Source organism: Cucurbita pepo, chromosome LG14, assembly GCF_002806865.2.
Source record: "Cucurbita pepo subsp. pepo cultivar mu-cu-16 chromosome LG14, ASM280686v2, whole genome shotgun sequence".
NCBI classification, from domain to species: domain Eukaryota; kingdom Viridiplantae; phylum Streptophyta; class Magnoliopsida; order Cucurbitales; family Cucurbitaceae; genus Cucurbita; species Cucurbita pepo.
Window position 1 is genome coordinate 3,391,331 of NC_036651.1, and position 16,666 is coordinate 3,407,996.

Genomic DNA, 16,666 nt, shown 5'->3' on the forward strand with positions numbered 1-16,666 from the left:
TTATTATTGATAATGTATAAGGACGCAGATCCACAGCTAGCAGATATTGTCCTCTTTGGGTTTTCCCTTTTGGGCTTCCGCTCAAGGCTTTAAAACGGGTCTGCTAGGGGAAGATTTTCACACCCTGGTTTGTTCTCCTCCCCAACCAATGTGGGACATCACAATAATGGGATTCAAACCCATGCCCTTTCGAACCAATACCTAAAACTAGCACCTTAGATCATCCCACATTGATTGGAGGAAGGAAATAGTGCCAGCGAGGACGCTAGGCCTTGAAGGGGGGTGGATTGTGATGTCTAACATTGGTTGGGGAGGGTGCAAACCTTCCCTATCAGACGCGTTTTAAAGTCTTGAGGGGAAGTCCGAAAGAGAAAGCCCAAAGAGGACAATATCTGCTAGCGGTGGATCTGGGCAGTTACATTTATGAAATATGTTCCAAATATATTTGTAGGAGATCTTTACTAAATATGTTCCAAATATATCTGCATCAAATATCTTTCAAATATATATATCTATCTGTATCAGATATCTTTCAAATATAGATCTTTACAAAATATCTTCTAAATATATCTCTACCAGATCTAATAGATCTAGGCATTAGACTTCATATCCCAACACGACGTAGATGCATAGTTTGTGAGAACAGCTCGTTGAGAGATTTGGAATGATTAGTATGAGGTGCTATAGCGACCAGCAAGTGGCGGTAGAGAGAGCAGAGTGTCACGGTCATACTCGTCTCGGGCATGTTGCCCATGGCCGCATGCCCATGACAAGCCAACCCTTGTCATGTCTTTTCATTCTAGTGTTTTTACTTTTGTAATTGTAGGGCGTATGACGCGTCAAAAATATCATGTCTAGGCCTGCCAAACTTAAAATGGCTGACAGTGTAGTATAGGGGATATGACTAGTTGTCAACTTCTCCCTACCCAAGGTTATATATGATAACTGGTTGTTATCTTTCTCTTGCTTGCTTATATAACGTCTCTTTCTAAAATCTCTCTCTCTCCTCGTTTTCTAAAACTTTCTTTTAAAACCGAGGCTAGAGGCTCGATCGTACGTCGCTTGGCCGTAGGCGACGCAAGAACAAATTGGCTTAAGCTCACTTGTTGCTGGAAAGTGAGTGCCGCACAATCGCTAGTCCGCTGCCTTCGAAAGCGCGATTGTGTCACAGAGCAGGCAAGCGTGGAGGTGGCAAAGGCAAGAGGGGAGGGCCTCAATAATAAGGCGAAACACAAGATTTTGAATGCCATGGCGCTTGCGGTGTAAGCAAAGGCAGCCGAATCTGATTCCACCCCCCAATAAAATCCATCCCTCTTTGAGACTTGGATTCAACTCAAATATTGTCTACTTTGGCCTGAGTATACTAGAGAGAGGTTTCCACACTCTTATAAGAAATGTTTCGTTCACATCTCTTGGTCGGATGTTACAATCCACCTCCTTTCTAACACACCACTCGACGTCCGGCTCTAATACCATTTGTAATAGCCCAAACCCACTGCTAATAAATATTGTTCGCTTTCTTCCATTACGTATCGACATCAACCTCACGGTTTCTATAATCTTATAATGAATTTGTTCCCCTCTTCAACTGATGTGAGATCTCACAGTCCACTTCCTTAGGACCAGTGTCCTCACCGACATACCATCAGATGTCTAACTCTGATACCACTTGTAACAATCTAAGTCCATCGCTAGTAGATATCAACTTCACGGATTTAAAACGCGCCTACTAGAAAAAAGTTCCCGCACCTTTATAAAGAATGTTTTATACAGTTGAGAGATAAGAAAACGTCAGGTGACAAATTGTAAGCTTTTATTTTAATTAGAAAGAAATTAAAATCCATGGAGGAAAAAAATGAGTTATGCACTTTACAAATATGAAGCGTGTAAAATGCAGTGGGAGCGGTAAAGTCCAACCAGAAAGCGACACGTCAGGAATGAAATATTTGTTTGCTTACCGAAATTGATGATGACGTGTAAGGTAGTGGGGTTTTAAACTTTGTGGTCAAAAAGGAATATGATGAAACGCTAGCATTATAGCATAATGGGTACCTAAAAATACACTTTATTTATTTATTTTTTTATTTATTTTTTTATTTTTATTTTCATTTTTCATCATTTACAAGAATGGAATATTTGAATTATTCCTTTCCACTTTCTTTTTACCAAAAAAAAAAAAAAAAAAANTTATTAAGTTGTTGACTTTTTTATTTTATTTTATTTTTATAAATAATAATGTTCGTGGGTTGAGTTAAGTTGACTCGAGTTGGAACATTTTTCGGGACTAACTCAATTGTTCGAATATTTATTAAATAATGAACCCAACAACAAAATTTAGGTTGTTCTGAATTATTTATTTTAAAATTTTTGTTTTTAATTAAAAATCAATTTAATCTATAAAATTTTCATAACCCAACTCAGACAGTACGGATTAAATTGGGTTGGGTTGGATTGATCTGGTTGACTGGGTCATCAAGTTTCTTGAACACTCTTTTTGATCAAGGCTAGATTAATTCGAACCCTTGTCAGTTATAATAAATAATTATGGTCACGGTTTCAAGGAGCCTTGAACTTGTACAGTGTTCAAGTCAATGGCTCTTGCCTACAAATACGTTGGAACCATTTACTCAGACGTGTCATAGGTAATAAAAAAAAAATGGGGGAAAAGGTCATAAAAAGGTCATTTTTTCTCGTTGGACAATAGAGATTAGTTGCCTATCACATTCAGTGCTCTCTTTGTAGTCCTCCTTCGATTTCCTAGCGTTTTCCTCAACCATTAGAGGAAATTGTTTTGGACTTGTTGATGAACAGTAACGTGGATGTGTACCGAAACAATTCTAGAATTTATCCCGACATAAAACGAACGAACTCATGTTAAGTACCAAAAAGAAAAGGAAAAATAAATAAAAAAGAAAAGTGGGTGTGGATAAGAAAAAGAACAAAAAGGCCAATAATGGCTTCCTTTGAAGATACGGAAGGTTTTTCTTTTACTATTTGAATCAATCAATGAAACATTGCTTCCAAAGGTACAATTAAAATCACTATCTTTTGCGGCCTTCCCGCCCCAATTATCACTAACCTTAAGTAAATCTTTGGCAACTTCAGCCGCCCCCCATCAAAGTCGAGATGTCGGTTCGTTCTCGAGACGAGAAATCAGTAACCCTCTATTTCGACTTCTTGGGTCTCTTCATATTTCTGAACCGAGGTTAACGAGTGCATGCGGTAACTGGAGGTCATATTACAGCTAAACCCAACCTTAATTCAGGACCCACCGACTAAAAAACAGCTCAAACCCACTGTTACTAAATATTGACCACTTGGGTCCGTTACGTATAGCCGTCAGCCTTATAAGTTTAAACCGCGTTTATGGGTGGCACAACATTCAGTGTCTAGCTCTTTTGTACATTTTGTAACAGCTCAAGCCCACCGTCAGCTTATATTGTTCATTTTCGTAATTAAACTTGGAAACGGGTAATTAAACTTGATAACTTCAGCCGCCCCCCATCAAAGTCGAGATGTTGGTTCGTTCTCTAGACGGGAAATCAGTAGCCCTCTATTTTGACGTCTTGGGTTTTCATATTTCTGAACCGAGGTTAACGATTGCATGCGGTAACTGGAAGTCATATTGCAACTAAGGCCAACCTTAATTCAAGACTCAATGACTAAAAGACAGCTCAAACCCGCTGCTACTAGATATTGTCCACATTGATCCGTTACGAGTTTTAAAATGCATCTATTAGAGAGAGGTTTTCCATTGAGGGTCAAGGTTCGGGCTGACACACCACTCAATGTCTAGCTTTTTTGTACATTTTGTAATAGCTCAAGCCGAGGGTCGGTTTATATTGTCCATTTTGGTAATTAAACATGGAAACGGGTAAATAAACAAAACTTTCCTTTTTTTTTTTCAATTACTTGCAGGAGTCGGAGTGCGGTGCGCGGGAGTTGGGTGTATAAAGCCCACGTGGGCGGACGAAGCCTTCAATCTTCGTCTTCCATTTTTTTCCTTTTCCGTCTCTCTCTCGTGTTCTTCAAGTTCATTGCATTCCTCTGTTTCTCAAACTTATATAATTTCATGGCGATCCTTCTCTTCTCCCACTAACTTTAATCTTCCTTTCGCTTTCTTTCCCCTTTTCTTCTGGTTCGAACGATTTCCCCCTTCGTTGTTGGATCCAAAACCCCAAGTTTCCGTTACCAATTTTTCCGACGAAATCCCACTCGACGATCGACATTTGGATGATCGGTGGATGAACATCAAAACCTGCAGGAAATCGGGAACGGATCATTGTTAGACTTTTCCTGTCTGAATCTCGAAGAGTTGCGGCGACAAGTAAGGATCAATTCTAAAACCCCCTTTTACAATTTTGTGTGTGTTCTTCTGTTAATTATTCCTCCGATTTATGACTACTCAGAGTAATCACGATCGTTGGGGTTTTCTCTTTTTCGTGACGATTTTTGAAAAGCCCCTTTTCGTTTTTGAGTGATTCGTGTTTTTCTGATGTACTGAATTAGCGATTGATTTGAATTTGAAGGAACATGGCTACGTTCGTGGAGCCACCGAACGGAATCAGGTCATTGGGGAAGCATTATTACACAATGTGGCAAACTCTGTTTGAAATTGATATTAAGTATGTCCCAATCAAACCGATTGGGCGAGGAGCTTATGGTGTGGTGTGTTCTTCGATCAACCGAGAGACCAATGAAAAAGTGGCGATCAAGAAGATTCATAATGTGTTTGAGAATCGCACGGACGCCATGAGAACGCTGAGGGAGCTTAAGCTTCTGAGACATATTAGGCACGACAACGTTATTGCTTTGAAGGATGTAATGATGCCGATCCATAGAAAAAACTTTAAGGATGTGTATTTGGTTTATGAGCTCATGGATACGGATCTTCATCAGATTATCAAGTCTTCTCAGCCCCTTTCCAATGATCATTGCAAGTATTTTGCAAGTATTTTATCTATCAGGTATGGATTCTCCTTTGATATTCCTTTTTGTTTATCTCTCTGAAGTTTCACTTGAAAATTTATATGGGTTATCTTCAATCATTCATTGTACTATGTGTTTCAAAGATATGGTGTTTAGATACTTTTAGAGGCAAAGATAATCAGCTGATGTTGCTTGATCTAACCAAGATGGTAGATCATTTGTTTGATATAGATTTCTAAGATTTGATGTAGCTGCATTTCAGTTCGTTTGTGTCGATATCTATTGATATAGCAGTTTTTTAAGAGAGTTGCAATGGAAACTTGTATGCATGTCGAATTCGATGCCTTCCTAAGTTCTAAGGTCTGATTATGACATTTGTTCTCCTTTATTACAGTTGCTTTGCGGGTTGCAATATCTTCATTCAGCGAATATTCTTCACCGGGATTTGAAGCCCGGGAACCTCCTCGTCAATGCTAACTGTGATCTGAAGATATGCGATTTTGGGTTGGCACGAACTAGCATGGGTCATGACCAGTTCATGACTGAGTATGTTGTCACTCGCTGGTATCGCGCACCAGAGCTTCTTCTCTGCTGTGACAACTATGGGACTTCTATTGATGTATGGTCGGTGGGCTGCATCTTTGCTGAGATTCTGGGTCGGCAGCCTATCTTCCCGGGGACGGAGTGCTTCAACCAACTCAACTTAATCATGAACATTCTCGGTTCTCCGAAGGAAGCTGATATCAAGTTCATCGACAATGCAAAAGCCAGAAAGTATATCAAGGGGATGCCGTTTTCAAGAGGAATAAACCTTTCACATCTATATCCACACGCCGAACCTTTAGCTCTAGACTTATTACAAAAGATGCTTGTGTTTGATCCAACTAAGAGAATTACAGTTGACGAAGCACTTCAACATCCATACATGTCGGGGCTATACGACCCAAAATTCAATCCTCCAGCCAATGTTCCCCTCACTCTCGACATCGAAGATTCACTCGAGGAGAACAAAATCAGGGAAATGATGTTGAACGAGATGCTCTATTACCATCCCGAAGCAGCATATTCTTGAGGTACGTATAATCCTATTCGAAGACACGCTTCGTAACATGATCCGATTGATTCTCATACTTTTTGGGATGCTGGAATCTGATGTTACGAGTTCATCAGCGTAGTTTCGACAGCTCTGATTAGAAATCTTAGCGTATCGACACGATTGTGGCCGTATTTTCAACCTGTAAATACAAGTATGAAGAAGTTATGGATCCAGAAAAGGTATGAACTATTTTTGTACCAGTGATGAATGTGATATGTATGAGAAGAAGCTTTTGTTTTGGGTTCAAATATATGTAGTTTTGCATTTTGTGTAGGAAACCGTTAGATCCTCGATAACTCATCGCATAGCCTTAGATTGGATCAAAAACACTCTTTGGGCTTCCAATAGATAAGCCCATGGGCCAGCCCATGAGCTTTCCTCATTCAATTGGGCCTGGTGTTCGTGGGTTTAGACCTTTATAAGCCCATCTAATTATAATTACCCAAACAACTCTAATTAAATAATAATCCAACCCAATCATAATCTATAGTAAATATATGTATAGATAATTATATGGTAGTAAACATGTAAATTTGGTTGGTTCAGCTCGATCTAATCTATTTTTAGAACCCACGAGCTAGCACAATCTATAAAATCTTCATTTATTTGAACTGAACCATACGGGTTGGCCTGGTGGGTCGATTGAAGTTTCAAGAGCTAGCACAATCTATAAAATCTTCATTTATTTGAATCGAACCATACGGGTTGGCCTGGTGGGTCGATTGATTCGATGATTCCTAAATATTACAAAATTTGGATCATATAAATTCTTATTCCATTGTCATGTGTGAATGAGGTGGGTTAGGGAGACAAGGATCCAACAAAGTCAAAAGAAATACAAAACGTGAATCTAAAGAATTTTAGGAAATCTTATGAATTTTGAAACAATTCAATGAATGTAACCATAAACTTTTCAAAATTTATACCATATTTTTTAAATATTTGTTTTAATATCAATGTATGAGTATATATTGATATTAGAATCATTCAAATTTGAATATTAATTACCATTATCCACAACCTAATGGGTAATTAATATTCAAATTAAAAAAGACAAAAAAAAAAAAAGGGTTTTCATTTTAGTCAAATCTAATGGCCACCAAACCCGTGGGGGTCTATGCACGATATGAGTTCGGCATACTCTGTTTGAAGTTTCGATAGTCACTTTATAGCCATTTAAACCATTATTGAAGTAAGTGACCTTACAGTCAAAATATAATATATTTTTATTAGATTAAATTAAAAAAAAAACGTCATCCAATCAACTTGGGCAGATGTTTTTTTTTTACTATTATTATTGGTTTTTTTCTTAATGAAATTAGAATATTCCAATTTTATTTTTAGAATATTCCATCGAAATAAAAAAAATAACAATGAAACAATAATAATATAAAATAAACGTTTGGTTTATATTAAATTATTGTACTAAAAAAATAGCTAAAAGAGGTGTAGAATTAAAAAAAAAAACCATTTATATTAAATAATTATAATAGCGGTGGCTAATTTTTAATTAAAAAGGATCTATTTATCCTTTTCAAAGAGACGTAAATTAATAAAATTCGTATTTGATAAAAATAATTTATTTAAGTGGAATTAATTTTTTGATTAGCACCTTAATCAAAGATTTAAGTAAATTTTAAAATATTTGTGATTTTTTTTTATAAATAAAAAAGTATAAATATACAGCTGGCAATTTCAGTTCGTGAGCCGCATTTTGCGCGTGCTTGTGAACATGAGATGATTCATCCCATTCACTCCTAAAATTTTCAACCACTTTTTTTTTTTTTTTTTTTAATTTTTTTAATTTTTCCTAAAAAATAATAATAATTTTTCTTTGCTGTCAAATATTTTTATAAAAGATATTTCCATATAATATTATCAAATTTAGAGATGTCCTCGGGACCGAGCATGCACGCCACCTATTTTATTCCTCGTTCTAGAGAAATTTCTATCGATGTTTTGTAAATATCGTGTTTTTAGATAATTTTTACTCATTTATTATTCTTTTAAAATTTTCCTTTTTTTAATATAATTTTTTTTTTCAAAAATCATAATAAATCCGTATTTTTTCGAAAATATAGTTAGGATAAGGGGTAGGATAGGATAGAGAATATAATTCCATCCCCGACCCAACCCTATTTATCTAATAGGGAAAAAACATTCTCCACTCCTTCTGACGTGGAAACCAAACATTACTCGTCAACCCATGAGTAAAACTAAAAAAAATTAAAAAATGACAATATTTAACCAAGATATCGGACAATGTAGCAACTAGGACGTTGACTCTCGGAACATCCCGTCACATGATTCATGTCTATTTGAGAAATGTTGCCATATATATTCATTTATCCATTAAACTTTATCATTTTATAAAGTTTTTATGATGCAACCAAGCAGCTTCGCTCATTTTCGTGATTATTCTATCCATTTCGAGTGGCCATTTCTGATCTATAAAATCCTCCACCAGTTCTTCCCAAAACCTCTCCTCTCCATTTCCTCCCTTTAAGCCTTCTTTCTATCTCTCTGTTCCTCCTCTGTTTTTTCTCTGTTTTTTTTTTCTCCAGATTTTTCCGACAATATTTGCAGATGCGTTTTAATGCTTCCGTTCTTGTCTGCTGATGGTTTGAATTCATGTCTCCTGTAGTCTGTGAGATCCTTCTCTCTGGTTTTACCATCAACTCCGCCCTCCGCCGTGGTACCCATCTTGTTCAATCACTCTCCCTCGTCTTTCTCTACTGGTTCTACGTTTTCTCATGAACTAATCCCCAATTTCGATCTTAAATTCTGCAAAAATTTCCAATAATTGCCGAAATTATCATCTGGGTTATTTAATTCGTGCCGTTTAGAGCAAAACCCATATCGAAATTCATCATCTTTTCGAGAACACACACAAAACAAGAAAATCCTCTGTTTTCCTCTGTTTTCGACACGGCCGGTTTCAATGGCGTCTACTGTCGGAAGTCCGTCTAAATCTCTGAGCTCCGACGAAGATCTGCGGCAGATCGTGGATCCGAGGAAGAGGAAGAGAATGATATCGAATCGAGAATCTGCTCGCCGATCTAGGATGCGAAAACAGAAGCAGCTCGACGATCTGACGTCTCAGGCCAGCCTACTCAAAACAGAGAATGAGCAAATCGCTGTCAATTTCAATTTCACCACCCAACTTTACCTGAATCTGGAGGCGGAGAACTCGGTTCTCCGAGCCCAGATGGCGGAGCTCCGCCATAGATTGGACTCATTAAACGAAATCATAAGCTTTATAAAGTCGAGTACTAGAAATCTGTATGATTGTGAGGAACATGATGAAGTTTGTGAGATTGATGGGGTTGTTGATTCTTGGGGGATTCCCTTTCTCAACCAGCCAATCATGGCGGCTGGTGATATGTTTATGTGTTGAGTGGACAGGAAAAAGACAACCAAACCAGGGTGGATTTCATCATTGTTCATTGGTACTTTGGTCTTGTTTAATGTGGTTGTGTTCTTATTTGGAATGTAATCAATGTACCTTTAATGATATTAAACAAAAAGAAAACTCATTTTATTAAAGAGTGTTCACCCAATACATTTGATTCACTAAAAGTTTTGTTCAACTACATATTGCATTGTTAGGGTATGATCATTATTGTTTCCGAAGGAGCAATTGTGAGATCTCACGTCGATTGAAGAGAGAAATGAGTGTTAGTGAAGACGTTGGACCCCGAAAAAGGGTGAATTGTGAGATTTTACATCGGTTGGAGAGGGGAACGAAACATTTTTTATAAGGGTGCGGAAATATCTCCCCTAATAGGCACGTTTTAAAAACCTTGAAGGGAAGCTCGAAAGAGAAAGCTTAAAGAGGACAATATCTACTACTGGTGAGCTTGCGGTGGTGACGAATGGTATCAGAGTCAGACATTGGGTAGTGTGTCAAGGAGGACACTAGGGCTTGAAGGGGTGGATTGTGAGATCCCATATTGGTTGGAGAGAGTAACGAGTACCAGCGAGAACACTGGACCCTGAAAGAAGGTGGATTGTGAGATCCCACATAGTTGGAGAGGGGAAATAGTGCCAACAAGAACACTAGGTCTTAAAGAGGGTGAACTGTGAGATCCTGCATCGATTGAAGAGATGAATAAGTGCTAGCAAAGACGTTGGACCTCGAAAGGGGGATGAATTGTGAGATTTTACATCGGTTGGAGAGGGGAACAAAACATTTTTTATAAGGGTATGGAAACATCTCCCCTAGTAGACACGTTTTAAAAACCTTGAAGGGAAACTCGAAAGAGAAAGCTTAAAGAGGATAATATTTGATACAGGTGAGCTTGCGATGGTGACAAATGGTATCAGAGTTAGACATTGGGCAGTGTACCAAGGAGGACGCTGGGCCCTAAAGGAATGGATTGTGAGATCCCACATTTTGATTGGAGAGAGTAACAAGTGTCAGCAAGAACACCAGACCTCGAAGGGATCCCACATAGTTGGAGAGGGGAACTAGTGCCAACAACAACACTGGGTCCTAAAGGGGGTGGATAGTGAGATCCCACATGGATTGGAGAGAGGAACGAGTGCTAGCGAGGACATTGGTCACAAGGAAGGGTGAATTTTGAGATCCCACATCGGTTAGAGAGAGAAACGAAACAGTTACTTTTTCTTTCGTAAAAAAAACTAAAAAGAGTTGGTAAGGTCAGAGCTAAAAAGACATTCGGGTTCAAAGTATCGTTAATTTAAGGTAGGTTTAAATCAAACAAAAAGACAAAGATTTTAAAAATAGAATACAATCAAAACCTATTAAATTGATTACAAATGAGCAAAAAAAGTAAACATTTCTTACCATTTATAAGAATTTGTATAATGCATTACCATTTTTTAAGAACAAAAAGAGAGGCCTTTATTATAACAATACTTTATATTTCTCAATGCTCCATTTTTGGCCTTAAAAAATGAGCATTATTGGTGAAGAAAAGATAACATTTTTATTTGGTCATCATTGGTTGCCTTCAGATTTGCATCAAAATATTTTATTTTAAAAATTGTGTTTGTTTCTCGAGAAAATAAGGGGAATTCTCTTTAAATATATATATATATATATATATATATATATATATATATATATATATATANTTATTCTAATTTTCAATTATTTTCTTGACATTATTGAAAGGATGATGCAAGACCAAATTTTTATCACAACCCTTTTCCTTTTTCATCATAATATATAAAATAAAACAAAAAGTTATGATTTTTATTAAAAAAAATTATTCTAAATTTAAATAAATGTTACAATTTTTACCCTCAATTTAATTACCGCTAATTTTTGTATTAATTTCAATAAAAACTCGTGAAAGAATCTTTATAAACTCATTAATTTTTTTTTTTTTTTATAGAAATTAGTCAAGATTCGACTAATAGACAAATTAGATTTGAAGTCGTCTTTCTCTAAAAATTTTAAAATTTTAAATCATAAAAATATTATATATAACTCATTGAATGCATACGAGAAAACTTTTATTTTTTATGATATTTAAACATTTTTAGTATATATATATATATATATTTAACTTGAAATCAATATTAGAGGAATATTTAAATTTGTATCGATATGAAAGTCAAATATTAAGATCAGAAAATAATGATATGAGTTGAAAAAAAGAACGAGAGTCGGCTACTTGTCTTAAGTATGGTTATAATTAATTATTAGTTTAACGTAAGTAGTTAATTTAGTTGTGATTAATGTTTTATAAATTTATTTTTAACATTATATATATATATATATATATATATATATATAATAACCTAAGAAGACTAAATAGGATTGTGTTTGAAATAATAAAAATGATGTTTTTTTTGTAAACATATATATTTTAAAAGTAATTTAAATCGGGCGCTGGAAATTAGAGAACACACTCGGAACTGAAGGAGAGTGACACATGTCCCCAGTGTCAGAGGCCACGTGTCCACAAAATCGCCACGTGGCAAACCCAATGCCTTGTCAAAATCTTATCCGCAAAATTCCGTCACTATTTATTGTTGATTGAACAAATCCCCTCATTCCCAAACGCATCATCTCAAAGAAAAACAATGGCACATTACCAGAACCAGTACAGCGCACAATCTGGCGCCGACCAGTACGGCAACCCAATTCGCCAGACCGATGAATACGGCAACGTCATTTCCGACACCGCACAGCACGTCGACCCACTTCGCCGGACGGACGAATTCCGTGGGACCGACCAGTATGGCAACCCAATTCATCGGACCGACCAGCACGGTGTCGGTGACCCAACTGGACGCACTGGCACAGGCACTGGCACTGGAATGTATGAAGGAGGCGGCGGAGGGCAGCAGCAGCAGCAGAGGGGTGGAATGTTTCATCATGATAAGCCGGTATCGACGGGGGGATCGGTCGGGTACACGACGGGGGAGCAGGGGGAGCGTCATGAGAAGAAAGGGATGATGGAGAAGATTAAGGAGAAGCTTCCGGGAGGAAACCAATGAGGAGGCTGTGTGTTTAATTAGTAGAGAAGCAGCAAAGGACATGGCGGCTTGTTAGCTTGTAGAGCTGCCTGCCTGTATGTGACTAAATAATGATCAAGGGTCGTGAGTGTCTGTGTATTATTAAGTAATTTATGTGTTTTGTCGCTGTTTTTTGTCTACTTCGAACGTGAAATTATGAAGTTATGCTAATAATAGTAAGAAGTTTCAATAAATACTTAAAAAAATATCGAAAACTTAAAAGATTTACAGGGTCTCAAACCTGGTAACATCCACCAAGAACACTTCATTTGGCAAACTGAAGTGCAAGCTAATCTCCATTACCGACGTCTCCCTGCATGCTACGGTGGATTCGAATGCCACATGTCGTACAAGACGCCTTCCCCTGATGGATTACACGGTCTCAAGTTTAACGTGAAGTGAATGTAGAACACAACAATGTTAACCAAATATGAACTCAAAGAGAAGAGGCCATAATCACATCATGATAGTTATTTTGATCAAAAACTTCATCCTAAAAAGATATGAACTGAATTAATGGGATCAAACTTCATTCTAAAAAGATATGAACTGAATAATGGGAAGGAATCAAGTGAACATAAAAAAAAGATAAAAAAAAGATAAAAAGTCGAAAAAGATTTACAAGATCCATCTCGATCAACTTCTTAATTAGTCAATATATGAAATGCTTCTCTTAGTAACAATCTTCCTCTCAAACAAAGTAATCATTGAGGAGTTTTCGAACATCCTCTCCTTAATCGAGGCTCGACTTCTTCTAAAGTGTCCGGAGTATACCTTTCGTCTGATACTTGAATTACTTTTGACTACACCTTCGAGATTCTATTGACATGACTAACTTAGGAGTATAATTCTAATACTATGCTAGGAATCGCGACTCTCTATCATTATATGATATTTGTCCATGAGTATAAGCTTTCATGGTATTTCTTTTAATTTTCTCAAAGGAGTATAATTCTAATACTATGCTAGGAATCGCGACTCTCTGTAATTATATGATATTGTCCATGAGTATAAGCTTTCATGGTATTTCTTTTAATTTTCTCAAATGTACCTAGAGATATATTCCTTATCTATGAACTGATATGAACGGATGATCGACCCTATTCATCAGCCAATGTGGACTCTCTTCTCTAAACCATCCAAACCATCCAAACCATCCTTTGTTTTTGGTACATGGTACATAAAGCCAATTCGTCTTACAGACTGAGTCCATTGAGATTTAAATTTCTTTCGGTACTAAGGCTACACGTCGTGTTTTCACATTCCTTAATTTTCACCATATAAAATACAAAATTTTTGAGTGACAGAGGAAACTGAACGGATTTCAACAACAAGCCAACTACAATTGAAGAACAAGAAGAAGAAGAATTTCTGATACCTGTCGGAACTTGATGATTGATCAACAATAAGCATTAGCAGGCGATGAAAGCGCAAGGAATTAAGAGGGCTCTGGCTTGGATCACCAAAAGTTACCACAAGAACAAGTCCCATTGTGGAAGTGATGAAATCTCATGTTATCCCTTATAATGATCTCCCTTCCAGTGATTTCAGATGCAGCACACATGACATTGTGGCAATCCTCGCATATCCTAAGGTTTTTCATGATCGTAATGGTTTCCCCTGCCTCAGTACATAACAGCCCGTATGCCAACGCCAGCTTCTCACTATGACTCATCAGTATTCGTTCCTTTTCGTCATCGGTCAAGTCATAAGGCACAGAGCTCAAGTTTGGCTTGTATCCATGGGCTCTTAATCTCTCAAGGAGTTGCCTCAAGGCTTGTCTAATCTCACTTGATCGTTGATGGGTTGCATCATCCGCAAAGAATTCGTGAATGTCCCCTTTCTTTCCTTCAAACCAGCTGCAGCCAGGATTCTTCTTTAAGCCTTTGGCTCGAATCACTTTCCGTAATTTCGACACCTCGTCCCATCTTCCTGCTGATGCATATATGTTCGATAGCAGAATGTAGTTCCCTATACCATCTGGTTCTAGCTTGAATAATTGATCGGCAGCTACCCGAGCAATGTCGGGATTCCCATGGATGCGGCAAGCTCCAAGCAGTGCTCCCCATACACCTCCATGGGGTTCCATTGGCATGGTTTCAATGAGTTCAAGAGCTTCTTCCAAACATCCACCTCGACCAAGGAGATCAACCATACACGCATAATGATCGGGTGAAGGCGTTACGTTAAAATACTTTTCCATCTTAGCAAATAGCTGTCGACCTTGTTCGACCATACCGGCATGGCTACACGCTGAAAGCACCCCAATGAAAGTAACCTTATTTGGCGTGATCTCAGTCTTTAACATCTCATGGAACAACTGCAAAGCGGAATGAGCGCGACCATGCATAGCGTATCCCACAATCATTGAACTATACGAGAACACATTTCTTTCCTTCATTCCTTCAAAAACTTTGTATGCCTCATCAGGACTGCCACATTTAGAATACATATCGATAAGAGCAGATCCCACCATTACATTTTCATAAGATCCAAAGCCTGATCTTTCAGCAATGTCTCTAATCCAGTTAGCATATTTAACTGCACCCAATTGTGCACAGGCTGAGATGACACCAACAAGTGTAACTTCATCGGTCTCGATACCGACATCCTGCATCTTCTGAAAATACTCCAATGCCTCCTTTGGTCTAGCATTTTGGGCATAACCAGTGACCATTGCAGTCCATGCCACCATATCCTTCAAAGGCAATTCATCAAACAGGCCCCTAGCAGATTCCATGTCCCCAAACTTCGCATACGCAACAATCAGCTCAGTCCATGAAACCACATCTCTCTCAGACATTTCATCGAACACCTTCCGCCCACAACCCAAAACCCCACATTTCACATACATATCAATCATCGTATTACCAACATATAAATCAGAAGCGAAACCCCCAATCAAAATCGTCTGAGCATGCACCTGCCTACCCAAATCCAAATTAAGAGAAGCCCCACAAGCCTTAAAAAGCGCAGAAAACGTAAACGAAACAGGACTGACGCCATTTCTCCTCATGTTAGTATACAAGTTAATAGACTCAGTGAAGGGTCCTTGAAGGGCATACCCACGAATCATGGCAGTCCAAAGAAAGGGGTTGGGGTAATTAACCTGTCCAAAAACCAGACGTGGGTAGCAATCCATTGGGACATCTACCTTCGAAAGCATGCGAATGAGTTTGGTGAGGACGTAAGAGCATTGACTCAAGCCATTGCAAATGATTTGGCCATGAACTTGCTTGATTTGAGAAAAGTCCGTGCAGTCGTGGAGAATACTTATGAGTCGCCATTCTAAGAGCTTCCGCTGCTGTTGAAGCTGAGAAAAGGGTATGAAATTTGACGTCGCCTGTGTCTGGCTGGGCTGTAAATGACTAAGCTTGCAGACTGTGGAGAAGTTGCGGGAGAGACCAATCATTACAAAGTTGCAGGCATTGGAGGCGGACCGTTCGACGGTGACTCCGGCGACTTCGATAAATCGCTAGACGGGGCACATACAAGGGTTCGATTAGTTAGGGCAATTTATTTTTTTTTATATTTTAATATAATATTTATTTTAAAATATTAAAAAAAATCTTAATAAATCCATAAATCAATATAAATATAATATAATATAATATGTTGAACCTAATTTTTAAAATTTTAAATTTTAATATTACACCGTTTAAATATTATAATTTTTTAGGCATTAAATTAACCAATATATATATATATATATATATAACTGTAACGACCATAAATTTTCACATATTTAAAGTCGCCACTAACGTCTCATGCTCATCTATAAAACGGAAATATAACTCTTACATGAACATCATCTATAACGTAAACTTCAAAAACGTTTAAAACAACTTCTTCTCTGGAAAATGCAACCATAGTCTTACGTGTTTAAATACAGAATACTAAAGTTTAGAGAAAATAAAAACAAATACAAGGTAATTTAAAATAATGGATGCAAAACACCCTATTCTAACTTAAAACTAAGAATTTAAATATGAATCTATCTTATGCATGTGCCACAGTCTCTGCTCGCGATGCCGCCGTCCTTCGTACAAGTGCGCGTTGCCCTTTATCTGAAAAATGATGTGGCACACTTACTGAGTATTTATATATATATATTTACCGGTTTAACCGTGGCTTCCTAACCGTATCTAT

The 16,666-nt window shown here is 37.5% G+C and overlaps 4 protein-coding genes across 4 annotated transcripts; 3 read left to right on the top strand and 1 right to left on the bottom strand.

Annotated features, from left to right (window-relative positions):
- Nucleotides 1–4,533: 4,533 nt before the first annotated feature.
- LOC111810714 (mitogen-activated protein kinase 7-like) lies at nucleotides 4,534–6,277 on the top strand. Its single transcript, XM_023697470.1, has 2 exons — nucleotides 4,534–4,948; nucleotides 5,316–6,277. Exons 1-2 carry the CDS (start codon nucleotides 4,534–4,536, stop codon nucleotides 5,999–6,001), a joined length of 1,101 nt encoding a protein of 366 aa, XP_023553238.1. The 3' UTR covers nucleotides 6,002–6,277.
- Nucleotides 6,278–8,413: 2,136 nt separating this feature from the next.
- LOC111809796 (bZIP transcription factor 44-like) lies at nucleotides 8,414–9,585 on the top strand. The gene has a single exon (XM_023696224.1). The coding sequence runs from the start codon at nucleotides 8,967–8,969 to the stop codon at nucleotides 9,420–9,422; it is 456 nt and encodes a 151-aa protein (XP_023551992.1). The 5' UTR covers nucleotides 8,414–8,966; the 3' UTR covers nucleotides 9,423–9,585.
- A 2,407-nt stretch (nucleotides 9,586–11,992) lies between these two features.
- Nucleotides 11,993–12,706, top strand: LOC111810683 (dehydrin DHN3-like). The gene has a single exon (XM_023697429.1). The coding sequence runs from the start codon at nucleotides 12,083–12,085 to the stop codon at nucleotides 12,497–12,499; it is 417 nt and encodes a 138-aa protein (XP_023553197.1). The 5' UTR covers nucleotides 11,993–12,082; the 3' UTR covers nucleotides 12,500–12,706.
- LOC111810682 (pentatricopeptide repeat-containing protein At5g44230) lies at nucleotides 12,590–16,016 on the bottom strand. The gene is made up of 2 exons (XM_023697428.1): nucleotides 13,896–16,016; nucleotides 12,590–12,881 (listed from the first exon to the last, which is right to left on the bottom strand). The coding sequence occupies exon 1, from the start codon at nucleotides 15,927–15,929 to the stop codon at nucleotides 13,977–13,979; it is 1,953 nt and encodes a 650-aa protein (XP_023553196.1). The 5' UTR covers nucleotides 15,930–16,016; the 3' UTR covers nucleotides 12,590–12,881; nucleotides 13,896–13,976.
- Nucleotides 16,017–16,666: the final 650 nt, after the last annotated feature.

Excerpts from the sequence above, each read along its gene's own strand:
- LOC111810683 (XM_023697429.1), top strand. The coding sequence starts at position 12,083 with ATGGCACATTACCAGAACCAGTACAGCGCACAATCTGGCGCCGACCAG.
- LOC111810714 (XM_023697470.1), top strand. The coding sequence starts at position 4,534 with ATGGCTACGTTCGTGGAGCCACCGAACGGAATCAGGTCATTGGGGAAG. Across the intron at positions 4,949-5,315 it reads TGATCATTGCAAGTATTTTG|TATTACAGTTGCTTTGCGGG; the intron begins CAAGTATTTTAT and ends TTTGTTCTCCTT.
- LOC111809796 (XM_023696224.1), top strand. The coding sequence starts at position 8,967 with ATGGCGTCTACTGTCGGAAGTCCGTCTAAATCTCTGAGCTCCGACGAA.
- LOC111810682 (XM_023697428.1), bottom strand. The coding sequence starts at position 15,929 with ATGATTGGTCTCTCCCGCAACTTCTCCACAGTCTGCAAGCTTAGTCAT.